At 39.5% G+C, this 27,536-nt stretch overlaps 1 protein-coding gene across 5 annotated transcripts in view; it reads left to right on the top strand.

The window, feature by feature from the left end:
• The window catches only part of AMBRA1 (autophagy and beclin 1 regulator 1), a 123,381-nt gene that overhangs the window by 30,683 nt on the left and 65,162 nt on the right, over positions 1–27,536 (top strand). For 4 of the 5 annotated variants that reach the window (XM_065754877.1, XM_065754873.1, XM_065754875.1 and 1 more), the window contains 4 exons: positions 710–796; positions 7,137–7,319; positions 19,578–19,658; positions 20,152–20,252. In XM_065754877.1, coding sequence (XP_065610949.1) covers positions 710–796; positions 7,137–7,319; positions 19,578–19,658; positions 20,152–20,252 — 452 coding nt within the window. The remainder of the gene's footprint in view (positions 1–709; positions 797–7,136; positions 7,320–19,577; positions 19,659–20,151; positions 20,253–27,536) is intronic. The other variant, XM_065754876.1, reaches the window with a different exon arrangement.

Here is a 27,536-nt window from a genome sequence, read left to right as displayed (position 1 = left end):
TTAATGTAATGGCTGCAGCAGGCTCAGATGAGTCAGCCTTGAAACAATGTCATCCTCCGCTTTGTGGCAAGAAGCTTCGTAGAAGTGCATGTAGAAGTTGTGGAGGACATGTTCCTGCTGTATACTTTGATTCTGCTGCTTTCGTGACTCAGACTTCCTTCTCACATATTCAAGCTGTCTGGCTGCATTTGCATACATTTACTTCTTGAGTGAATATTTGGTATCTCTCCCAGAGGCTGATTAAGATACAGAGGAAATGATCGCTTTTGTGTCCAAAAACCCCCTTCGGAATCTTGAGTTGAAGATTGAATATCTTATCATATTTCCAAAAGTGCCCTTAATCTCCATTGCAAGCCTTTGGCCCATGCTCATTATCCAGTTTTGTGTATGTAGTGTTTATGGATCTGGCAAACTGGGATAGTTTGTCTCCAAAGGAGAGAGAACGTCTGCATCCTTCTCTTGAAATTTGGTAGTTGGTTTTGGATGACTCTTCTTACTCGGTATTCTTTCTTCTGTATGGTGAAGGTGTTACTCTTTGTATAGCTACGTGGCAAAAGTGCATCTTTAGTCAGTGATTTCATGTATTGCAGAATTCTCTGCACCAGTGATGAAAATAGCTCTAAGAGGCTTTAGAAAGTAGGACGTGAATAGGAGAGACTTCATAGGAGGACTTCATTTTTTTTTTTTTTTTTTTTAATTTTACTTTTAGGAGATTGCTGGAGTCTTCTCTCATTTCGTTATCTCGCTATGATGGAGCAGGGTCCCGGGAACATCCAATCTATCCAGATCCAGCCAGGTAAGAGCTAAATGCAATTTGAAGGCATTTTAGTTTCACAGACAAAAATACAAACATCCCTGAATCCTCTGGGAGTGATGCTAGTACAGGGCCCATCTCCTCCCTTCTAACTTACTGTAGGGGCAGAGATCAAAACGAATGTGAAAAAGTCATTAGGCCTTGAGGTGAACGAGGAAGAGAAGGAAATTGCTGTTGAATTAAGCACATAAGGATTCCTGAAATCATTTGGGATGGAGAACAGTAGGTGGCAAACAGGTCCAACAGTAGATTAGATGCTATTAATGCATTAGAAATATCTTTTCAAGAAAATGAAGATAGAAATTAATTGTCTCCCTTGCTCCCAAATAGGCTGCAGTAAAGACAGTGTGCTTGGAAGAATGAAATGTCTCTGCAAATGTATCTGTATAAGGGAGCATAACCAGAATGTTAAGTATACTTAACTGAGAACAAATTATTGACAGTTATATCTGAAGAGTCATGAATCATTGACATTAGACATGGAAACACCTGTAGTGCTGCTTAATCTCCAGAAGAGGTGGGAGTGTTACAGAAGACTAGAAAAAGCAAACATGGTAGAGTTAACAAAAATGGAAACAAGTGATCTTTGCAGTTACCACTTCGTGTATTAAGAAAGCAACAGATGGGATATGGTGACCCACAGACTCTGTCAGAAGAGATGATAGAATTGTTAACAGCAAGCAGCTTTGGAAGCTTTCAAAAACTAACTTATTGCAAAATGAGCTTTCATTCGTTGAGTGTAATAAAGCTATGAATGAGGAGAATTCAGTGAATTTTAATCATTTAGCCTCTTAAGGAACCTCCGGTATAATTGATGTGAGTTGAAGACAACTAGGATTTATCATGAAGGAGAATAATACGGGTATAGCAGAGCATCAGAATTAGATATCTAATCTAAGTTGCTGGAGGAGCTTCCTCTTGTTCTATTCTACATTATCAACAATAAGGTTGGTTGGTTGGTTTTTTTTTTCAGACCACACTTCAAGTACAGATTTTGAAATAAGTGATGTTGCAAACTAGCCACACAGTATAATTATGCTAGTAAGCAACTCTTTGCTGACTCTAAGTAAATCCTTATAGAGGTGAGGTATTAGGCCTTTTTCTACCTGTTGTAAATAAAATTGCTCTTGAAGATGGCTCAGAGGCTTAGAAGTGATGTAAAACTGAGTGAAGTTTAAGGTAGAGGTCTACCTATATGTGAGGTCACTGGAAAACCTGTCAAGGTCTTGGCAACTGAGTGTCAGAACAATGCTGATGAATATAAAAGTTTTCTGGATGAATATTGATTGATAGAGGGATAGATTTACATGAAGAGGTGAAAATGGTATTTCGCAAATGTTAGTCAAAGGATACTACTACGTTTAGGTCAGTTTGTGAATAAGTGCTGTTAAGCATCTGGAGATACACCAGTCCTTATTTTCTGGAATGCATAATACAACGTTTTCTTGATTTTTTGATTTTAGCAGATTTCTTGAGCAGGTGTTGTAAGAAATGGTTCTTGCTTTCTGGGAATTGTGTTTTAAATAGGAAAAAAAGCAGGAGTGCCTGCCTAGATTACTGATTTTATCTTTTTTTAACTCCTGCATAAGATCTCTCCCATGATGAAGCTCAGTAAAGAGTATGAAAAGGGATGACTGTGTGAGACACATCCTAGCATAAGGAGCATTGCCAGAAGTACTTTTATACTTGGAGCTATTTTTGAACTGATATGGCATTCTTCACGTGAAAGTTCAGCCTTTTTAAAATCTTACAGAAGGTATAGTAGTGTGAGTTCATAAGGATCTTAGGAAGAACAGTCCACTGTTGAAACCTCTAAGAGGTTTAATTTGTTCCAGTCAGTGTCACTTTCTCCTTTTCAGAGGTAAATAAAGTTAATCAGTGTGAGTTGAAAATTTGAGTGGAGTGAGATGAGTTATTTTCCTCGGTAAATCTTGCTGGTGTGCTAGGGTAGTAGGGTCTTTTTAGTTGTCACCTGACCTTGTTAGAAATTGGAGGGAGGTGAATAAAAGGAACGCTACTGTATTTGAGTTTTCTGTAGCATCATAAGTTTGTAAGTGGAAGGCTAGAACTTTCAGATGTTCTTAAAAAACGAAGCGTCAACAACAAAAAAACTGGAAAAAAGTGAAACAAAGACAGAAAACTTGATCGTTGCTCCCTAAGACCTAGTTATCTCTAGTGGATTTTTTTTTTTAATTCCATCCTTGTTGTGAAGAATTTATTTTCATTTGTGCTTGTGTGTTTTAGCATGTCCTGTCTTTAATAGTACTGCATTTGAGCAGCCTAGGTCAGGAGTGAGACAGGGAGAGCGTTTTTGAAGTTTCCTCAGGCTTAGAATGAATATTCAGATGTAGACTACCACAGACCTTCTCAGTGGCTGTGCTGAACAGGGTTCATGAGTCTGAACAGGTCATCTTAACTCTTAAGTCATTCTCCATAGATTACAGATCTATTAAGCTTGCAAAACAATAAGAGATATTAAAAAAAAATGCTCCCAGACTTCATATACAAAGGAACTCTGGACAGTGCATCTCTAGAAAAATCTAAGCTTTTTTAAGTAAAAGTTGGTGTCAATTGCCAGTACTGCCTTCAGTTCAAGCATTCATTGGTAGTGGGTATGCTGCTGTAATAATCGCCAAGGAAATTAATGGCACCAGTCAGGCAACCACTTTAAAACACCTTCTGATTGAGAAACATTCACAGGTGTGAATTCCTGATGTGAACATCCTGATCATCAGATCAGTCAGAGTTGATGAGTGGTGTCTTCTGAGACATTAGGGTGCTTGGTGGTGTGCGGAGCAGACTAGTGCCCTTGGGTGAAGGAATGCTGATTTTTGCTGTGGTCATGCTGGGCAGCTGTGCATAGCCATCTTTCAGCTGAAATTTGTGTGATCTTTATTTTTCCTTCCTTTGAAGCCACTACAATGGGAGATGGTGAAGAGAAGCTATCTTTGTTTAAAATGTTTCTTGTTCTCTGTAAATGTGTGCAGGTTGTTCAGGCATCTGACTGTAGCTGAGGGTATTGTACTATGCAGTAGCTCTTTCTTTAGTGCTCAGGATGCCATATAATGCAAGATACTTGAATTTGGTGGTAGCGAAGCATTTCTTTCAGATCCTCACATTCCTTCAGTTCTCACTGGCCAGCCAGCAACTCTAGGTACCCAGTGAAAGCCTCATCTCTCAGTGACGTAACTGCTGAGGCAGAAGCTTTTTGATTCTGGTTTTTGCACAGCAGCAATTCTCCTACTCAGTGTCTTGTTCTCTGCCTGTTACTTGTGGCAACATCATCTCTCCTACTCCGAACCGTCTGCTTCAGTACTCAGGGTCCAGTCACCTAAGACTAGGTTAATTCAGGTCCTGATGTGCTGTCAAGTTCAGCTGACTGTCCTGGAGATGCAAACTTGTGTTAAGAATTACTGGGTAAATTCTACTTGTGCTTTGCCATTGCTTTTTTTGGAAGCTTAGGTGGGAAATAAATGAATCAAGCAGTCTGCTGTGATTGGCTTGTGTTCAGCCAGCTGATAGATGAGCTGCATTCAGGGACTGATTTACAGTTGTCTTTAGTAGCTGAATGAACCGAAGAGGTATTTTCAGTGTTAACCAGTATTTCTTATGCTTCTTTGCAGCATTCTCCTCCCTCCAGGATGGCTAAATCCCTTATGCTGGTTCTCAGTTCTGATTTGTGTCATGACCATATTCTAGAGGCAAATACAGCCTGACAAATACAATTTTTTTGTGTGTGCACTTATCTGCAAAGATTAATTCCTTACCCTATTGCTTTGAATATATTTTTCCCCTAGACTGATGTATATTATCACTTGTAACTTCTTTCTGTGTATCCGACTTAAGCTTCTTGTCTTACCTTTGGAAATCTTCATCATCCGTCTGTTCTGCATGTGCTGTCAGGAAGCTGAATCTAGCTGCTAGTCTTCCATTATTGCCAGTCTTTATTGCTTGTTCTTTCATGTTCTTCAAACAAGAATCATTGTGTTTCTCTTGTGATGTGCTGCATGGTTTGAGAATACTAAGTGTCTGCAAAATTTACTCTTCATGTCTTTTTGTAAAAATCTCCCTAGGTGTGGGATTAACAAAGAAAAAAAGTTTAAATGATGATGCTGCTGGACTGCTGGGACCACTGCTTGTATTTTCTTGTATTACCTTGTGTCTGTGTTCCTTTGTCTATATGCGCATATTATGCTGTAGACTAATTTTCTTGGCATGTGCAGAGATGTTGGCTTATGCAAAAGTCTGAAGAAGAGAACAGCTTTTTGTTTATATGTGCACTTCTGTACAGCCTTGCTTTTTTATCAGTTGGCCTGGTAAGTCTTCAGGGCAATGAAGAGAGAGTAGAGAAAAATGCTATGTACAGACAACTTTTTTACATTATGAAAGCATGAACAGCTTTAACTCATCTAACAATGCGCAAAAGACAGAGGAAACATCCAAAACAAAGTGAGTGTATATGGTTCTCCTTTACTGTTTTTGCTGCTTGTTGAGAACCTTAGCAGACCCCATAACCTCTAGTCTGCCTGCAAATTATCAGCATTAATGAGCTAGCATTCTGGTAGTGTATGGGGAGCTGGCATTGAAGAAGAGGCATTTCTTAATCTCTGCATATTTCACATCACCTCTTTTGCTTATATGTCCTGGATGTATGGTGGAATGGGAGATTGATTGTCATTGATGGTTGTCTGCAGCCAAAACAACATTAATGCAATCAATCTCTTGGAGAATTAGTACTTTTTTTTTTTTTCATTCTGCTTTAGGGAGCAATCTCTCAAAATGCTATTAAATATAGATTTCCAGTGAAATACGACTTTAGATATTGGCTGAGCGCTTTGTCAGACCTGGTCTGATTGTGTGCTGCTCATACTGATTGATATAAACATATTAATTCATCCTACTCATAGTATGTCACCACAGAACCAGTATAGGTCTGTTTTGGATTGGGATGGGTAGGTAAGGAATAAAGTCTAAGCCATATAACCATCATGTTATCAGAGGATGATTATGGAGTTATGTTTTGTCACTAGTATGTGGTGGTCACAGTGATTTCTCATGGCTGTCAGTGAGCTGTATTCTGAAAAGACTTTACATTGCTGCTCTGTTCTGAAGATGGATAATGTTCATAGAGAGCAGAAAGCCCAACTTTTGTGAGGCTGCAAAAAAGTGTATTTTCATCTCTATATTATGCTCTGGAATTTACTGTTTGCTTAGGTTTTGTTTTTTTCGTTGTTAAAAGCTGCTCAGACTTCCATCTGTAGATAAAATCATGTCTGTACACTCGATTATTTGGTCTCTTGCCCATGGTGCCTTTACAGAAAAGGAGATCAGTATGTCTCAGGGTCGTGAAAATATAGTCTGGTAACTTGCACTGACTAAAAAGGTGAAAGTCAAACATGTATGAATTGGGAGAGCTAGAAGATAAAGGAATAGACACGTTAATGTCTTACGTTTTTGAATTGTTTTGTTCGTTCCTTTCCCCAAATTTATGTTGAAGTCTAACTGAAAAGTGAAGAAATGATTCTTCAAGTCTCTAAGCTTTAATGTGAGTAGCTGCACCGCAGACAGTGTGCGGTAGCAGTTGTGAAGGAAAACAGTGCATTTTTACCCTTTTATCACCAAGGAACTGGGTAATACTTGTACATGATAGCTGTACATGATAGCAAACAAAGGCCAAATCATACTTCTGAAAGGATTAATTATAAAGAAAGGTGGGGTGCAGGGTTTTAATCACAGTGCTACTCTTAGAAAGTCTAGGGGATCTGATGAAGTTGTCATTATATGAAATCCTTACCATTTGAGTTACAAAGTATTTAAAGCTGTTAAACCTTTTTTACACACTTGTTCTGTGCTGCTCCTACGAAGTACCCTGAAGACAGCATCACCTTGATTCAGTGTTTGAGCACTAATGCCATTTGGCATTGCTAGCAGAGTTCATTCGGACTGGGAGTGGGCTTGCTTCTTACCAGTGATGGTTTCTGAGATTAGTTGTGTGATCCAATAATGAAAGAATGGACTCCCAAAGACTTGTAAGAAAAAAAAAAAAACCATCTGTGCTGTGGCTGAGGTTCTTGTTTACAGGTACTCTACAGTGCTTAAATTTGCACAGCAGGGGAATCATGTAGGTGTGAAATGTATGAAGGGAAAACTAGTTTTACTTGCTTTCCTTCTTTACACTGTTTTATTCCTGGATAAAATAAAACCAACTGTTTTGTGATGTGCTGCTGCTGTCCTGAAACTTGGAGCTCTCAAGAAAGGGCAAAGTTGTCTGTCTTCTATACTTCTGTAACGAGTGTCTGTATATTTTGTCTCTCTTGCTCAGGTTATCTCCTGCTGCATACTATGCTCAGAGGATGATTCAGTATCTTTCTCGGAGGGATAGTATTCGACAACGATCTATGCGATACCAACAGAACCGTCTCCGCTCTTCCTCCTCCTCTTCTTCCACTTCAGAGAACTCAAGCCCATCTGTAGAGGGAAATGACCTGGAATTTGAAGATTTTGAGTAAGTGTGCATATGCTGTCTTGCTCTCTTGCTATATGTTGTCAGCAAAGGACCACTTCGTGGCTTCCTGCTACTTATCAAGCAAAGGCATCTCAGGCTTCCCGTAGGAGCGTGATAAGTTTAGATCATTCATTCAGTCACAGAATCACAGAATTGCAGGGGTTGAAAGGAACCTCTAGAGATTATTTAGACAAACCTCTCTGCCAAAGCAGCTCCCTAGCCCAGGTTGCACAGGTAGGCATCCAGGCGGGCCTTGAACATCTCCAGAGAAGGAGACTCCACCACCTCTCTGCACAGCTTGATCCTGTGCTCTGTCACCTGCACTGTGAAGAAGTTCCCATGCACATTTGTACCCTTCAATGAAAACAGATTGCTACGAATTGATCTTGACGTTTCTGTTACAAAAAGTGAAGGAGGCTTCAGGCACACTTGGCATATCATTCTATCTCAACCAGATTTAAAGGACTGGTTGAACAAAGGAAAGGAGAATTTCGTTTTGTCATCAAATTGAAGAGGAGCCAAAAATATATTAGAGCCTTCAAATATTGAGGCAGAACAACTAACTGGCTTTGCAGAACTTAGTTCTGTAGTTTAAGGCTATTGGAGACAGCCAGCACGTTCCGTTGCTTTTACTTGCTGTATCTATTCAACTTTGTCAGGTTACATGAAGTTTCAGGGATTGCTTTTTTGGAAGACTTTGTGCTTGTGAATCTGTGTTAAAGCTTAATTTCCTGTAAGGTGAGCAAATGGCTTCTCATGTCAAAGTGAGGAATGGCCCTGCATCCTAACCTTAGAACTGCACTTCTGTAAGCCACTGTATTTCTTTCAGAACAGTTCTCCTGACAGACTTTTAAATCTGCTCTCCAACATCTGCTTCTGGATTTTTAGTGATACCCAAAGTGATTCCAGAGAACAAATTTATAGCAAATACTTTCCAATAAATGGAAATAGATTAATAGGCTTTTCGGATGGCATGGAAACCAAAAGCTCAGGCTTTTAGTTTAAAATGAATTTTAGAAGAAAAGAGAAGGACTGTTCTCATTTGTCTCCAGTCATTCCCTTTAAGCAGGAGACTTTTCCCTTGTTTGTTTTTTTTTAAGAATTTCACTGATTTTTTTCCTCTTCAGCATGTATTGTGCTGGAGACATAGGATTATTGTGAATGTGACTTTAAAAGTAGCCTATACAGACAGTGTAGTCAGAAGCTGCGTTTGTCTGAGAGGATCTTTTGAACCCCTCATATCTGGCCTTTTGTGTTGTTCCTACCAGCAGAGGATGCTGTCAACTTTGTTACTGTCAGAACTTTCGTGTTTGCTTGCTGCAGTTGCACATGTTTGAGATGGCATGATGCTGAAGCTCCATGCCCTTTGTGTCAATGTGAGGTCCTTTATGAAGGATGCTGGTAAGATTGTTCCCAGAAAAGCAAGACATTAATCCCTTTCAACTGGTGGTAGAATAGTTTGTGGGTGTTTTTTTTCCTGGATGTTATTTTGTGAAGCTGTTGTTTCATGCTCCAGTAATTATTCAGAAGCATAGGGTGAATGAGTATCTCCCCTGTCACTGTGGCTTTGTATAAGATGAAAATGAAGGGAGGTAAGATAATGCAGAAGAGTCACTGGCTAGTAGGTTTTCTCAAGCAGTAACCTGGCCTGGAGAAGCAGAAATGTGCTGGCTGCTGAGCCAGTTTTGTAAGGTGGGCGCCCCTCAAGCGCAGATGTTCTTTTTACTCCATTTCCTTCATCTGAGGCAATTTGTTCAGCTGGGAAAATTAAAACTGGTAGAATCTCCATTCACAGAGCCAGGCAAATATCAGTGGGGAAGTGTGTTCCCCTGCAGATAATATTCACATGGTGAGAGCACCCAGTCAGGGAACACTTCAGCGAAGCAAGCTTATTGGTTGTCTTTCATTTCATACTGAGCAAAGAGAAGTGCTTGTTCCTTACTGTGTAATGGCTGAATTTGTGGTTGTACAATTCATACTGAATTCTTGTCTGTGCATTCAAGACATTGTCTTTTTCCTTCTCTGCTTCATTATTTCTCCTGGCTGATTAGAGGGAGCTGCTTTGCAGAGTCCTTTGAGCTGGAACTTGTCTCATGACTCATTTGATTTCTGCTGAGACTCCACAATGAAATGTTTTGCACAAGTTCTCCTTTTGACTCCTGTATCCCTGGTTTTTACTTTGTCAGCTGAGCAGAGTCATGTATTTCTTTCTGGTTCTGGCCCAGTTGCTGTGATTTCCCTATTTCTACAGATCTGATGCATTACAGAGAATTGTTTCTTTGTATTGCTGGTTGCAGCTCATGCTTTTGTATTGGTATCTAATGAACTGTTCTCAATGTAAAAGTCATAGCGATTTGCCTCAGTGCTTTATCTATCTAAACGGATTAATGCAATTGGTAAGTAGTCTCTCTTTTTAACTCTTGATCTCCAGGAAAATGAGAAGTGGAGATTAAACACCATTAAACACCAGTTAGTTTTACTATGTGTAACACTGTGGGCAAGTAACAAGTCTGATGCATCATCCCTACTGGACAAGTCATCATTGGCTCTCAACTTCTGTGAGGTTCTGAGAATTCCTGTGCTCTAGGATTCACTGTTGCATCTTTTCAGCTTTGCTTGCCTGATGACCTAGTGTACAGGATGCAGGAACCAAACAGCCTCTGTGCTGTTTGTGTGCATGTGGCCCATAAATCTAAGCTAAAGCCTCTTGCCCTGAGAGTTAGTATCTTGATTCCATTTTCTCCCAAATGCCTGCAGTTTCTCCAGAATCTCATTTGAATTAATTCATAAATATATTTTGTTTGTGGTAGTGATAGCTGTAGTGTTGGTCTAAGAATGTGAAATAGAGTGCTTTTTTTTTTAATAAGTATTAGTAATATCCTTTCATTATACCAGCTGCTATGGGCTGAGGGAGGAGGGAGACATAAGCTATACCTGTATTATTTGATCTAATAAGATGTTATCTCTCTGCATGCACTGCCTGTGTTTAACCTGTCACTGTTGTCATCTCAGTGCTTATTAAATACAACTGACAAATGTAAACTTAGTCATGTCTGGAAGAAAGTATTTTATACAGACTGTAATGTATATATAGACTGTAGTATTTGGTTATTAACTGATAAATTGATAGGAGTGGGTTTTTAGGTTAGCATTCTATGAATCCTAGACTAAAATGAAAATGTTTTTGGTGTTCTGGAATAAGAATCTCTGAGTGGTGAATGGCATCAATTCATTCTTCCAAGATAACTGGTAGAAGTAGATTCTTTGAAGACAAGTCATAACTTGCTAATTTCAGTGTCATTTTGAGCGTCTTCTGTTTTGGAACACGTCGTAAATTTAGATTTATGTTGCTAAACTGAATTTTCACTTGTTCAATAAACTTGACTGGATATCTTCTGTTATTCTGGAGCAGTTAAAATATAGGAGGCTCTGCTTCTGCTTCCAGGACTCCCTGGATATTGCATACTAATTTTTTGTGTGTAATTTGAAATTAGTCACCTTAATCATCATGTGAAGCTGTTTCTGCAGGTTAATTTTTCCCATCCGTGTAACTTTTTTTTTTTCTGCAGCAAATATGGGAAAGAATGCAGGTTCTTTTATCTGCAAGACTGAAAAGCAGATATATAGCACAGTGTACCTCCTTTGTCTGAAAGCCTTGCTCGAAAATCCTTCGCTTCCATGAGGGCTTTCAAGCCAGGGATAGAGGTGTGGCTGTGGCTGACTCCTGCTTTTGAGGGCAGGCTGCCTGGTAGAACGTAGTTACGAGGGATCTTGGAGATAACACTTCTTTTACATCTGCAGCTTTTTCCTCTTTCTTCCTTCTTTGTTCTACTCAAGAGGATGTGTGTTGAGGCATTCAGTTGTGCCATTGTCACAGAATAGGAAGGTCTTCACTGTGTTGTCACTGTGCAAGAAGGGCTTCACCTCCCAGACCTGAGAATTTGTTTCAGTGTTTTATCTCTTTAATTTTTATTTTGAGACACAGAATAGGAGAACCACAGACACTGTTCTACTGAGATCATAACGGGCTCTCTGTTTTTGTGGAAGCAGACTCTTGCTTAGCAGAGATGATGAATCACCTGTGGAATGCTTACAGGTTTCAGGGTGAGATCATTTAGCTTTTTTCGTCAACTTTAAATCCTTTCATTTCAGGCATTTCTGGACCCAGACTTCTCAGATGGCCATCTGGAAGAGATCCCCCCATAAGTATAAGAGTCTACCATGTCTGTTTTCTGCCACTCTCAGTTGCATTATTGATGCTGTCACAGCTAGAACTGGAAAATCCAAGTTCTTCTAGTAGTCTCTTGTCTTAAAAAGTTCAGTGATTGAAACCTGCCATCTGATTGCCCCTTTATTGAATCAGTGTGTCTCACTTCTACTTTCTTGAACATTATTTGATTATAGAGAGTTACGTGGTAGACTTTTCCCCTCTGTATGGTTTGGTGTTTTGTCATAGTCAGTGTTCTGCTTGGAGCTGGCATTTTGGTTTAACTTTTATATATTAAGTAGGAAAGTTCATGGCTAATTAGACACTTATGCAAGATACCCAGACGATCACTCTTCCTTTGGGATTTCCTAATTTAAAATATCTTTTCTTATACTTTTTAGAAAATTTGATGTGTCTTGGTACCTGAAAACATTAAGAACTGCCTGGAAGCAGTTGTATCTGAATTAAATATTATCTGAGAAAAACCTGAAGGGGACACGCAGTGGCCACGGCAATGTGGTTAGAGTGGAGTGAGAGAGATGACTTAGTCACTGCCTTTTGGCATAGTGGTAGAAAAGTAGTTCAGCTAAACTGCAAGGTCTGTAATGCCAGTTAGACTTTTGTTTCTTTCTTACTGTTTCTGTCCTGATGTTTACATTTGAGGTCAACAAAACACTTGGTAGGAGGTAGAAAATGCATATGGACTCTAGGAGTTGCTTAAATGTTGATTAAAAAAAAGATTTTGGGGATCTTTGGTTCACCGGAAAACTGCAGAAAGAGCAGTAATTTCTTTCTGGAAGTCTTAGATGGAAAGTTTGTCATCCGCCCCTCCTATGCGAGCACCTACAAATAATACTCTTGTTAGTATTTTGTTACTGGAGTTCAGAGATAAATACAAATAACAGGATTGCTATTCGTTGTATGTATCTGTCCTTGTTGTTATTTTCTTCCCAGAGCCCCTTTATCTATGTCTTTGGTGCAGACTGATTGAAACCTGATGGTCACATTTGTCATTTTTCTTGTCTCTGGTATAGGTTTCTGGAGCAGTTAGCACTAGGATGTTGCTTCTAGATACATAGCGATTTATGTTAATTATATTCATCATCTTAAACACAGTTCCAGGCTAAGAATGCTAACAAGTCCTGGATGAATGGGAATGATACTGAACCTACTCTTTGAACTTCACTTTTCAAGGATTAGTGAGAGTCTTAGTTTGGCTTGTGATCTACTCATAACAGCCTGCAGCTTCATTTTCCCTGTTTTTATCTTTATCTTTTGTGACGGTCTTTTATATTCTCCTTATCTTGGTCTTAATGTCTAATAATACTGCCTGGATGCAGTGACAGGCAATGACTATTTCCTTTCAGGAGCGCTGCAGGATATTGCTAACCTCTCCAGCATAATGCTGTTTTACCATTAAGTCAGATTCCAACAAGGCAAGTGTCTTCATAGCAGGGTGGTAAAGGAATGAGTGCCTCTTGGAACGTGACAGTTGCCAGAAAAGCTCACATCATATCCCATACTGTATTGTGCCTGGGCTTCTTGAAACAGTCTTCATGTCAAGATTGAATCCTTCACCCTTCTGAGATTTTCTGCCACTTAAACTATTTAGAAACTATATTCATTGTTTCCTTTTTGCCTTTATTTTCTGTCTCTGAAACTCTTGAGCCAAACAAGATCACCTGGTAAATGATGTCTGGTGTTGATGAGAGTGATTAGGAAGCATTTTTGTTGCTGACCATGCAGAGCAGGCACTGGTTAGCATTCTACAAGCCAGTAGAACTGACAATTGATAGTTAATTGTGCAGTTATGTTTTCATTTCTGCTTCTCTTCGAAGAGCAGCATAGTAGTAGTCAGTGTATTCTATTAAGAAAAAAAAGCTACTGCTTGCTTCTGATACTTAATTCCAGTACTGAAATCCAATGGGGCTGCAGGTATGTTTGCTGTACAAACTATTGAATGAGCACCAGGTTTTATGAGATTAAACTTAGCTATAGTGATGCTTTCACTACTCGTGTTTATGTTCAAGTGCTTGAAGATGCTCAGTTAAAGGATCTCCAAAGAAAGATGGTTGTAATATTGGTTGACTTTTTTTCTTTTTTCTTTTTAAAATAAAATATTGAATAAAGTTGTTTCCTCGGTACTAGGCTGGGGTATAGGGATTCTCTATCTCTGTCCATTTTCCTAAGGATTCGATGTAGCTGTGGGGTTTAACATCTTATTCTAAAAGGTGTCATCATTTTGGTAGTTCAGCGTGTAGTGAGGTGATTAGAATAGAGTCAACTGGATACCTGCTCTGCTTCTAGATAAGAGGGCTTTGTTGTGATTTGAAATTAGTGTTTCTCTGAAGCAATTAATCCTCAGCATTTAACAGGAAAGTGCTGCTGTTTCTCTTGACCGGGTGACAAATCCTCTCTTATGTGATGTTTGTCTGAAACACTTGATCTTCTGAAGTGCCATTTTTAATCTTGTAAATACATTTCCATCAGAATGGCCCTCTAAAAGGTAATCAAGGCTGGAGATTTTGCTTCCCTCTAGTCAGGAGAGCCATTAGTAACACAGCAATCTACAGTACTATTGCTTTTATGAAGTTTTAGTTGATAAATGCATGGGAACACCAGAGAAAACTTTTCTTAAAAAAGCTTCTTGTCAAAGACTGACATTTAAGCCTTCAAAGGAACGTAGGAAAATGGAAAAGCACTGTCTTGAGTGACTTACCTAACTTCTGCAATTATTGTATTAAGTAGCAATGTAAAGAATCTCTTCTAGTACTTATCTCTCCAGCTGGGCAGTATTGCTGTTTGCAGTTTCTTTAATATTTTTATTCTTCGATTTTGTTGAGCTTTCACTGTAATGTTTGGGAGTCTGTTCCCTGGTCCAAATACACTTAGTGCCAGGAAAAGCTTGGAGTGTAGTATATTAATTTTTTTGCTTAATTTTTCTTGGTTCTTGTATCCTTTTATTCTAAGTCCTTCAGCAATGACCATACTTTTCAAAGACAGGTAGTAAAAATCATGCTCTTAATCTTTACAAGATTGTACTTTCATTTAAATCCAAGTTTTCATCCTTTCAAAGTCTGTGAATGTTTATATTTTTTACCATTTTTATATGCCCGGTGTGCCATATTTAATTGTTTGTATCTATATGTGGCAAAAATTTCTGCTCAGAGATAGTCTTGAATCTTCCTGTTTTCAGGGTAGATGTTGTCCTCAATCATAAGTAGAATGGTCCCCTTTTTCTGGGTCGAGTGTACAGATTTTTCAAGACTTGAGGATTGTGAGTAAAATAGCATCTACGGGGTGGAAACTATGCTTTTAAGAGACCAACCTTATTCATCCAGGACGTGTTATTGCAGCTACCATGTCTTTCTACAGAGTTACAACAACTTGCATCATGACTCTCATCTTCCAGGATACATGTATCTTACTGAATTATTGTGAATGTCAAGGTTTTATTTACGTTGTTTGCTTCTCAATTTTGAGAAGCTTTTTTCCTAGAAATGCTTGTAGTTTTCTCAAACCTTTTTTGCAGGAGATGCTTAGGATCTTGCAAAATGAGGCAGAAAAAAAGCCAAAGTTCTAACATTTTCTGATGTTTTGATCATCTCTGTTGTACAGCCAGAAGTTAATTTACTGTCATTGTGCTCGCAGCAATGTATATCTCTTACTCATCAGTAATGGTGCTAGGAAGTGGCTGACACATTAGAATCACTAGCAAACATGATGTGCCCCCCCACTCTTTTTTCTTTGTATGAAACATAATGTGTTTTGTCTTGTAGTCCTAGGCAGCTCTTGTGAGTATGCCCTTCACACTGTAAGTCATCTGTTTCCATCTAAATCCGCAGAGAATCCTGCACAGGTTCTGTTTCTTCTTCATGGCCATTTTATTTACATCCTACATGTACACTCTAAAGGACCTGGGTCAGATTTGACCAGTTTCCGAAGCCAAATAGATCTGTACCTCTTCTGAGCTCTCAGTATGGTCTTTGTGCTACTCCTGCCCTCCTGCTGAAGTAATCTCCTGCAGTCTTAGGCAACTGGTAGCAAGTGTGTGGAGATGCCTCATGTTTGACAAAGCTTTTCTTCTAGTTACATTTGTGGTGTAACTGAATCCGGTGCCAACCCTTCAAGATATTTGTAGATGCCACTTTACCAGTTAGTTAGCATCAGAATGAAATGCAAAATCCTCTGCAATAGAAATTGATTTAGCATTTTAAATTGGATCAGATGAAACAGTATAAAATGCCAAAAATATGGAACAACTGGCTTGGTCTGGCATGATTTGATACTTTCGTGCTTGTGCAACTTCACTGGTACTGGCTCTGATAAATTAAATGGCTTTTCAAAACGGTCCTTGTTGACCTAATTCTGTTGGCAATGTAGTCAGTGGGAGTTTTAATGTTGTCTACAATGGGAACGGTTGGACAAGCAGATTGCATTAGAAATTCCATGCTGTGTGTTTAATTTCACTTCCTAATACAACAATTTCTAAATATTAAAGATTGCTGTTGCCAAGATTGAAAAGCAAAGCCTAGCTTTTTTTTTCCCTTTTCTGACGATCTTTGGTAACTGAATGGATACAGAAGATACTCATGTGGTAGTAGAATTATTAGATGAGTAAGAAAGTCTTTATTCTCCAAAACTCCAGAATGCTGAACTTTAGATCTGTATATCTGTTTTCACGGCCATCATTTCCACTCCATTATGTATACTTCAGTCAACAGGCAAGAAAAGTACCAAGAAGAAATCCAGTTTATATTAAACTTTCATCCTTCTTCTGCCCTATTAGCTCCTTGAATGTATGTGAGAACATTGCATTCTCTTCCTGCTGCATCCTTTGTTGATGCTGTTTTTCTCCTACCAACTCTTACTCACCATGTTGCTGCTTTAAATTATCCTGTGCTGGTATCTAATTAAGTTAGCCGTAACCTGAATTCTGGGCCAGACCCTTAAAGTTTGTTGACCATTTGTTGGTGTTTGCAGTTCTCCTCAGACAAACTTGTCTGGTTTTGTTTCTTCTTCAGAAGTTTCCCTGTGCAATTTGCTTTTGCTGATGCACTGACAGCAAAGGATATTCCAAGAGGCTTTTCAACTCTGTTGCAACACTTGCTGTGACACGTTGCTTTTGTTTATTTTTGCAGGGAAAGCTGTTGGGTCATTTTATGGAGGGAGCTTATGTGTACAAACACACTGAGGTATCCATCTTTTCAGGTTATGTTAATTAAATTGTCCACCGCGAATAATTATCTGAATGAGTCTACAGGTAGTTGACATTAGGTGGGAAGTGGAACATGAGGTTTTCACTCCTACTGTAGAGAACTTTGCAGGAAGTGTTTAGTTTCTTGCAGGAGTCCCTCACGCTGGCACTGCAGTCAGTTTAACATCTGCTCTCCTCCCTCTGTCAGCAGGCAGTGTGTAGTACAGAAATAACACAAAGTGCCACCCATCTTTACTGATCTGTAGAGCTTTTTTAGTAGGTGCAGAAATAATCTTCAGCTGGCACCAGGGTAACATCAGCTGTTCTAGCTTTTCAGCAGTAGATGCTCAAAAACTCTTACACGACATTGAGCATAGGAGATTAGATATAAATGACTGTAAATTAGCGATTCAGAGTAATGTTTGGTAATATTCCTTTTTCACACAAACAGCTAAGTGACTGTATCTTATGCTTCCATTCTGGTACTTGGAAGTTTTAGAATTCTCACTGGATAGTCAGTTTCTCATTCCAAACCCTGTTGCATAAGTTACAGGGTAGTGATAGTTAGAATGGTGGGGGGTCTACATTTTTTTCTTTTTTTTTTAAGGGGTTCCTAAAAGTAGATTGCTTTCTTCTGAATCTCTAGAGGCTGTCTGATGAAAGTGAAAGTAATGATGAAAACTGAGAGTGTAGCCTGTATTTTCTCTTCCGTTCACTTTATATTGAGAGGTTACATAAACAGAGACAGGGACGATAAAGGACTTCTCCCATCTTCCACTCCAGTTCATCAGACAGTGCGTGTCTAAAATGTTTCTATGGATGCGAAGAACTTTGGCTAGTGCCATTTTAAAATACCAGAATTAGTTGCTTACGGACTCTTGATTTCTGCTATGGGAGACTTTGCACCTTGAACTTTTTAAAATTTGCTTGCTAGAGCTAGTTCCTCATCTCTTTTGAAGCCTGTTGTAGTGATCTTTTTATCTGGGTAGTTCTGCAGGATGTAGTCCTGTTGTTCCTTTTGCTGTTATTTATCTGTTTCAAGAGCATCTTCTGATTCTAGTAGATGACCAAAACAAGTACTGATTCTGAAAACTATTTTGCTTTTATTCTCCCAGGGCTGTGTATCAGCATAGTTTCAAAAATCTGCTACATGAACTCTTCAAAAAAAAGAAAACCTCTATATTTCTTGTCTGACTTTCACCAGCTTTTACTGCCTGTGGCAGGATCTGGAACAGAATGCTTGCTGTCCCCTTTGGCCTTTTCTCTTTAGCAGGAAAAGTTGATATGTCAGCACTCAGACCTTTCAGTATTTCTTCTGTTATTGATCTGCTTCCTGATGGAGTGGAGGGTTCTGATAAAAGACCAGCAGCATCTTTTATTTTGCTGATTTCAGGAACCCCTGCTGGTTTCACAGAAACCTCAGGGAGAGGTGTGGCTTTGGCTGTGAACAGCGAGTGCTGCATTTGCAGCAGGAGGGGGAAATTGACGCTTTGAGCTTTGATTTAGATCGTATTTTGGTGGAATAACTTGAAATGCTAATGAGCTTTGCGGGACAACCTCTGCTCTTGTGTTCTTGGTTCCTCAAGTGTGTGGGAAACAGCCATGCAGTGGACTTTTTTCTCAGCCCACGCTTCTTGCTCACTGACTTTAAAAAAGCAAAACAACAAAAAAAGAAGAAAACAATCTCAACCACATGCACAACTTGCTGGAGTGGGTCAGGAATGCACTGCTAGTGTGTTACATAAGGAATATTTAGTTTTCTAGTGATTCTAGGGATCTGTAACTAATATTCTACCCACAACTGCTTGGGAGGAGGGCAGGAAGAACTGCAGTCAGATGGGGGTTTGGAATCCAGGGAGAACATGCTTGCTGCTTGTGCAAGGTCATGTAGAAAGTAAATTTCTGAAGTGAAATCATAAAGCATTGCAGGTATCTGTTTCAGAACTCAAGTCAATGATGGAGTGTCATTCTTTTCCTTGCAGTTTTAGAGTTGAGTAATTATAGACCCTCTGACAGCTATGAATGTGGTGTCAGGAATTTTGCTTGTTGGAGGTCCTTCAGTCTGGGCTCCTGCTTGAGGTAGGGCTGCTTCTGCCCAAATCAGCCGTGGCTTTGTCTAGCTATGGCTTGAGACTTCCAAGAATGGAAATTCCACACAGCTCCTCTAGGCAGCCTTTTTGGTTCTGGGAAAGTAGGCTTTCCTGTGCGTGCTGTAGAACTAAACCCTTTCACCTCATTCTCCAATGCACAGTCATTTGTTGTGAAGCAGAATGAGAGATTTTTGAGGAAGTATGGATACCACTTAACATTTCTGATTTCAAAGGAAAAGCTTGTGAGAAGTGAGATTTATTTTAAGTTGTGATGGCACTTAAACTGGACTTAGAAGGGAGAGAGTTCAAAAAGATAGTCTGCAGATGACATTCCTTAACCAGAACTTCTGGAAATGAACAAGTGAAATGTTGCATATTTCCTTGGCTAGCAGAACATTTTCTTCAGGACTGTGGTGTGCTTGCTTTTGCTCTCATGGTCCAAATCCCAAGGTTTCTAGTTAATTTATGTGGGTACTGACATTAATTAATTGACTATGATTTTGCTGATGTGTTTGAGATGCTGATGAAAAATGAGGAAATCGTATATTATGCAATCTGTATGCAAAGCTATCAGATATCACTGGTATAATGAACTATATGAATTTGGAACATAAGCAGCATATGGCTTACACAGGAGAACCATTAAAACTCAATGTTGTACTCAAGATGACTAGTTGACATCATTTTTTTTTCCTTTCACAGAGAGTTCTTCATTACATTGTATTTTCAATGTGCAATATTTATTTGTTTTTCTTTTGCTGAAGGGACAATGGAGATCGATCCAGGCACCGAGCTCCCCGTAATGCCCGCATGTCTGCACCATCGCTGGGGCGCTTTGTCCCAAGGTAAGTTTTTGTTACATATAAGAATAGACAGATGTGGAAGTCCTGGAGGAGCAAGTTGTGGTACAACTCTATGGTACATTCAGATTGATTTCCTTTCTTGCACGAGGCTGCTGTTTTCTTGGTTGACAAATTCTAGAACTCCTGAGATGGCATGTTAGCATCACCTTAGCATTTCTTACGCGCATGTTAGGATATAATAGGAGGACAGAAGAATCTGATGGGAAATTCTTAGTGAGACTTGCTGGTTTACAATGAAGAAGCTATTGTGGGTGGTGTAAGGGATTTACTTGATGGTGACTTCAAAACCACGTTGATTAGAGGAAAATCTTATCTGTAATTTGCCATTCATTTCAAGCTGTGAAATGGCTGGCTAAGCAGGGGAGTCTGGTCTTCCTTCTGCTATAGTGTGATGAAATTTAGTTTCCTCAAAGCAATTGTTGTAGCATACTGGGATGTATCTTCTTCAGGTAAATTTACGGTCTTTGTTTTGCAGGCGCTTCTTGCTGCCAGAGTACTTGCCTTATGCTGGAATTTTCCATGAAAGGGGACAGCCTGGCTTGGCCACTCATTCTTCTGTCAACAGGGTTTTGGCAGGTAATGAGATTTCCTAGTTTTTAGCTGTTGTGTATGCTATTTTTATTTTTCTCATGAAACTGTGCAGAAATGGACCGATCAGGAAAAGGCCAATTTCAACTGTTGAGGTTTTAAGTCCCCCGAAACAAGAGAGGATGGTTAGGGCATGATGGTAAGCTATCACTCAAATCCTTGGGCGTGGCAGGTTCCATTCTTCAAAGATTTGTATGGGAGTGTCAGTGTGATTTGGGGAGGGGCACTGTTAACAATTTTCTTTGTTTAGCTTCCTTCCCTATTTCTAGATGTCTTTTACTTAACAACCTGACAGACTAACAACTGGTTTACTGCAGGTCCTTCTAATTGAATTATAGGGTGCCTTGTTCGTGTTCTGGCTGGCAAGATGCACACAAGGCAATGCGGGATTCAATTAGGATCTTAATAAGTGTGTATTAAAAAACTGGGCTGCCACCACATATGGTGCACAGGCATTTGGGAGCCTTAAAGGGCAAGCGGAGGCGGGAGGGGGTGTGGAGGGGAACAAGAGTCAACACACTGGCAGGCCATGAATGAAATGGTTCTTGATTACGCAATTCTTGAGGGTGCTTTTTTGGTTGATTCTGAGTTGCTCTGTAATTAACCCAAGTGCAGGGAAGGCATCTTGGAGCTTGAGGGAGAACAAGGGGCAAGGTATGGACAGATAGGCTGGGATGTGCGCTTTTCCTCTTCTTAGGCGCAGTTCCATCACTGAAAGGAGTGCTGCAAACGTCACACAGACTCTTGAGAGACCTTTATCTTATCCTAAGCTTTTATCAGCTATACCTAAATCATGTTGTGCAGACACAGGAGATTTCCCAACCATTCTGGTGTGGAGCTGTGGTTTTTGCATGGCTTGTTTTGTAGGACAGGGGTCTTGTCTTTTATTTCTGGCTCTTAAGTACAAGATGCATCTCCTGGATTCTTGTCTCTGGTCATTTTTGTCTGAGTGAATGTATAGTTCATAGACCTTGTTGCAATAGATTAGGCTCCAAAGCACCTCCACTATTTTTTATTAGGAAACAGTGGAATTAGCCTGAAGCTTTAGCTGACGCATGTACTTTCCCATGCTTGCTGCCTGTGTGGGCTTTGGTTGTTGGCACATGGAAACAGCACACTGGCAGATAATTACTTGCTGCCAGGCAACACTGCAGAGCTTTTCTGTAGCCCAGCTTTGCAGGAGACACCTGCCTTCAACCCTCTTCCAGCCCTCCTCACAGGCTGTCTATTTCTTAGTGACTGGAAAGCAGCCTGGCTGCTGCTTCTTGCACATTTTAGGGAATTTGAGCCCCAAAATACACATTTGCTGTTTGCAGCATGCATTCCAAGATTAACAGAAGAAAATGGAAGTTGTAATCATGGGGCTTCTAGCAGACAAGACCAATCTTTTCTGTATGGTGCTATGCTGAATATACTTTGTTGGCTGCTGCAGTCTTATGGTACCTCACTGTAAATGGCTGGGATTCCACAGTGAAAACTTCCATTGACATAAATACAAAAATAATTAATTCTCCTAATGCAGCAATTCCTTGTCATATTTTATTTCAGCATTCTGTTTTTTTAGTCTATACCTACACTTTTCAGCTTTCAGAATGTTACACTTGCATTTGAAAATGTGTTAATGTGTTACAGAAGCCAGGAAAGTTGAAGATGTAAATATTAGGTGGAGGTGTGAAGGATGAGAACTAGGAAATTAGTTGGCAGTTGTGGAATAGAGAATTTCTTGTGGTCATTAGATCAGTCAGCAGCATTGGCATTTTTGATACTTTATTTTGGGGCTGTTGAAAGTTGCTCTGCAGATAGTATGCCTTCTTTTCTAGTTAGCCCTTGCCAAAGTGGTAGTTCTTCCTTAATTACCATAGTGAATAAAACTCATGAATACTTTAATTCTGGCCTGGCAGTTACAGGTGAGGTTTCTGGGCTTGGTTGAAGAAAAATCAATCATCATCTACTTAAATCAGGCTAATCTGAGCTTCAGTGCCTTAAATTTCTTCATCCTAAAGTGCATCCAGAATGTCGGTTCTGATTCTATTTTATTTTTAATCTGTAGATGCCAAATGTATTTCTTATGCAACCTCTACAACATTTGGGAAAGATGCTAGAAAACTCATTCTTAATCTGACAGCTTGTGTAAAAACTGACAATGGATTTCTGTGACCACGTGCCTGTGGGAGCTGTTGGTTACACTTCTCCTGTCCCCTGTCCCATTTATTGCTGTATGAGGAGGGGAAATAAAAGAAGCAGACAGATCTTAAGGGTTTTTGGTTTTTGTGCTGTGCTGACTAAATTTCTTAGTGTCAAACATCTTGCTGTCAAGTTCTGCCCACATTTACTTTCAGATCTCTGCTTTATATGAACAACTTTCCATTACTTAATGTTGTTCTCATGCAACTCTTAAAGACAGTAGTTCCATGCTAGGTGAGAGTGTGTCTTGTGAATAAACGCAGGCTTTAATGAACTCCCCAAAATAACGAGTTATCTGAGCAGATGGGCTAGCACAACAACACTATAGATTTGACAGGATGGTGTTGCTGGTATGGGAGAGCTTAAAGGTATCAGGCAGGTATTATGTCACAGTTAAATACCCTTGTACTAGTCAGGGATATGCAGCCATCCCTGCTCCAAAACACTTCCAGGTGAAGGTAGAAAAAGTGACAACAGATGGATAAAGCAGATGGGAGTTCAGGTGGGGGGAATTAAAGGGTCCTAGTTAACACAACAGACAGATATCTCATGCCAGCAACCTAATTTGCATATAGCATTGCAACAAAAACAAGTCCCAGTAGCACTGTCCTTCCCCATTCATCTACTGGTGCAGCGTAGATTCTTATGTTAGCAGATGTGATACACTGCATCACTGTGTTTTGTGGTACTAAGCAAAACACTGTGTGAAAATTTATTACATCAACATCATTACCTGTAGCATTCAAACTTGTAATCACACCAAAAAGTGTTGGTAGTTTGACAAGTTATATTTTCCTGTAAAGTCTATGTTGATTGGCAGTAATTACACTGTCCTCCTTTAATCCTTTATTAACTGAGTCTTATATCAGCTTTTTCATTATTTTGTCTGGAATCAATGTCAGGCTGACAAGACTGACATGCCTCATCCTATTTCAACCTTTTAAAATACTGGTATAACACTAACATATTTTTCAGTCTTCCACATTCTCCTTTTATTTCAAGACTCATCAGGAAAATGGGAGTTCATTTGGTAGCTCTTCTGATACTCTTGGTAGTGTGGGCTGGAAACTGCCCTTTGGACTCTTCTCTCCTTATTAAACTGACATAAATGATGGGGTTATGGTCTCCAAGGAGACATCCATACAGTGAAAATTAGTTGGATGTTTCTGTTTTTTTTTTTTAAGTGTCAGTGAAAGCGATAAATAATTTTGGCTTTGTATTCAATAGCACTGACCTATTGCATGCAATGGACTACAGTGTCTTGGGACTGTTTGTCTTCTAGTCTAACCAGCAGAGTGTGTTTTTTCTTTTGTTCTGATAGGCATTTGTGCCTCCCAGGAGAGACCAAAAAGCTGTTCTGCGGGATGAGGTTATATGTTTCTTAATGGGAGTTAGTGCTGTGGCAGAGTTCAGCAGCATAACGTGGTTGGCTCTGGATCAAGGAAGACACAGCTTAGTATTGTTTACCACCTCCTACTGATTTTCTTTTTTTTGTTTTTAATATTTTTCCTTGAGGCTGAGTACTTCTGTCCACTATTGTTTGCAGATTTCTTTATACTGTCACACTGTGAGCAGGACACTAAGTAGTTTGAGAACTAAGTCTGTAAACTGTAGACAAATGTAGGTCATTATACATTATTAAAAGTGAGTGAATATACTTTATATATATAATTTTTAAAATTCCCTTCATTCCTGCTGAAGTGCTTCTGACCTCTCATTTGCTTGTGTGAGCTTTTCCTTTAGGCTTCATAGTAAATGTCTGACTACTTCAGGATAGACAGAAACTTGCAGGTGATACAGTGAAAAAAAAAGAAGGTATTGGTTCAGGTTAGTGCAAGCTCAGATGAAGAAAATCAGAGTTTGACAAGGAACTTTGCAGGGGGCCTTGAAGATTAACACAGATGCCAGTTTGTTGATGTTCCTGTTAACCAGCAGGAGATCTTCATATGAAATTTTGCTGGAAATGCTTCTTTCTTGCCTTGCTTTGGTTTAAGAGACATCTTTCAGTTATTTGCATCTCAACAAATATTTCTGTCATTGCGTGGTTACAGATTGTGTTTGTGTGTTCTGACTTTGTCACCAGACTTCATCTATTGAAATGCAATTCAGCACAGTTGCTCCGAGTTCTTCATCTCATGGGTGGATCTACACTCAGCATAACTTAAGGGCTGAGTGCCCCTGAATGACAGTCTACGTTTACAGGTTTTGAGTGAATTCCTTGCTATTTTAGGGTAATACATTCAGACCAGAGTCTAAACACATTTTCAAAAAATAACCTTGGTATTGCAGATTTTTCCATAACTTATCCTTATTCTGTATATAACTTGCTACAAGAGTGATGATGGTACGGCTTTGATCTCTGTTTAAATGCCAACAAAGCTATGTAATGTGAATTGTAATGGCTATTCCTTGCATTGGAATAGGGATTGAAGCTATTGGTAAAGTTAGGACTTGTCTTGTTAAACTTAGCAGTATTGGATTGTTGATAGCCTACCTTTGATTTGGGCTGTTGGACTTCACATACAGTAACCAGATGATGTTTTTGCAAAGTTGCATAAACCGTCCTATTGTTCAAAGCTAGCATCCCTGGGAGAATTCCAGATTGAATGTCTTCAAGTGATGCAGAAGCTCAGCTTCTTGTTTCTGTATTTCTGCCAGAAACTATTAAGGCACAATAGCTAGAGCGTTTGAAGCTCCGTTTAGATAAAAAATTAGCTAAGATGGTGTGTAAATATTGTCCTTTCTCTGTGACAGGAAGATTTGTATAAGGTCATGATAGTTTTCCTAATGAGAATTAGGGCAATGACCTAATGATGTATCCTGCTGCATGTTCCCAATCTCTTAGCACTCTAGCTGTGTTAAGAGCTCACTTGTTCAAATACAAGTGAATGACTAACTCAACGTGAGTTAAAATGGATGCTGATGAGCCTCTGACACAGACAATTGGAAAGAGTATTTGTTGCTGCTTACTAGAATTCACCCAGTAACCTTTCGTTTGTGCTCTAATGGTGAAAGTGATCATGATAAGAGGCTGCTTTGGTTGCCTTGGAAACAGTACTGCAGTTAGATTCTCCAGATCTTCTGGCATCACAGGTGTGAATGCCTCCCCCTAGCTAAGTTTTCTTGACCGATGTCCTGTTGCTTCCGGTGTCATGGTGAGCTGTGAATTCACTTCTGAGATGCTCTCACCCTACAAAATGTGCTTGCAGCAATTCAGAACTGTACAAGGTAGGAGAGAAATACATGATTCAACTCCAAAAGGTCATCAAGAGTTGATTGGAAAACATCCTTCTTGTTCCTGAACCCATGTTTTTCTCGCTGTTTACAGGTGTGTACTCCACTTTCTCTGAGAAGGATGTTGCTCCTATTCTTCAAAGACACACTTTTCACTCCCTGCTGTAGCTATTTTATACATCTGCAGTTCAACACTACAGTTTCTCCTCTTTATATTTCTGGGTGAGAGGCTGTATTTCCACAAGAAATATAAACAGTTCTCAAATCTGTCACGAAGGTGATAGGTATCTATAGCTGTCCAATCAAAAAAGAGTCTGAGGCATGCTTTAAGCTTCCTATGTTTAGTGACCGGTGATACAGGCTATAGAGAGACCACAGAGTGACTCAAGGGCTCACATCTTTTCATATTAAACAGTACCCAACAGACTTTCACAGAAACATGCTGCAATCTATGTTCATTGACTGTGTTACCTTAAAGATGTGTCTGCTGTGAAAAGGAGTAGATCAGGACATTCATGCAAATTCATGTAGTTGTCTTAGATGAAAAGGCAGAAGCAAGCTAACAGCAAAAAGCCAGTGATGAATGTCTTTGAGTTAACTATATCTTAGCATTAGGTCCAGCACTGACTTCTCCTTTGTAGATTCTGCAGCACTGACTGCAGTGTCGTACCACATACCATGTCAGAAAATGAACTTTGTGATAAATATTCTTCAAATGAAATCCCTCTCCCAGAATGTAAGAATTAGTTTATTGATAAAGAAAAACAAACTTAGAAACCAGTTGGTATCATGTAACTTTTTGTGGCTACACAGGGGGCATTTAGCTGTTCCACAGACACTATGCTCTCCCTTGCAGGTCTTATCTTTATCATACACCAGTTGTTTCTCACTGTTTTGCAAGACACCAGTGAACTTGTTCTTCCCAGCTCTGTGCTTTAATTGGAAGTCCAGCAGCTCTGTTCTCATGTTGTAGTCTATCATCCTGTGGTATTGTAACTTGACTCAGTAAAGGCTGAAAAGTAGTTGATGCCATTAACATTTGAGTGACCCACAAGCCATCTTTTGAAATATTAGTCCTTTTTAGAGCTGCCTCTTGGTCTTCAAGAACTGGAGATGTTCAAAATGCGTCTTAAAATACTGCAAAATAAAGGTGCAACTGAAGACTGAAAATAGTGCTATTAGTGTTTTGAAGCTTGCTCTTGCTCAGTCCTTTTTATTCTTGTCTTCTCTTTATGTTTCTTGCAGCTTAACCTGCAGTTCATCTCAGTCTGCTAAGTGGGAATGTGTTAATTGATAGGGAATATGATTCAGCTGGAAATTAGAATCCACAGCTATTTGCACCATGGGGGGCATCTACACTGTAATTCTTTGGTCATCTGACTTGGGAAACTAAGCTTCCTATATAGTTAGAGAGAGAAAATTTTGCTCTGATTCATCATCTGAAGGAAGGTGAACTTAGGTGCTTTGAATCTTATATGGAGCTGCCAGTATGTTTATCACTGATTATATAAAGAACTTGGGAAGAGTACCTTTCTATTGCGAGTACTTTTAGATGCCTGAAATTAGGCTGGCTGCATCCTACCCTGACAGCTGGGTGCAAAAAAGTGTCTAGAAGAGAAGCAGAAAGGATCAGGTGAAAGTAGCAGAGGTGGTATAGCAAACTGAAAAAGGAGGAACTTTGAGAGGAGGAAAAGCAGCAACTCTTTGCTTTGTATGGTATGTGCTCCTTTCAGAATGCCTTGCTTCCAGGAGTTAAATACTGCTTGGCAGAGTGGCAGTGCCAGGAAATTCAGCCTGCACTGAGCAAGAGGGTTAGATTAAGGAATCTCCAGAGATCTTTCTATCACTGACCTT

This window comes from Cyrtonyx montezumae, unplaced genomic scaffold (assembly GCF_038088225.1).
Source record: "Cyrtonyx montezumae isolate F1298 unplaced genomic scaffold, pur_monq_1.0 scaffold_10, whole genome shotgun sequence".
NCBI lineage: Eukaryota > Metazoa > Chordata > Aves > Galliformes > Odontophoridae > Cyrtonyx > Cyrtonyx montezumae.
The sequence above is the reverse complement of the archived record's forward strand: the minus strand, read 5'-3'. Positions and strand labels throughout refer to the sequence as shown.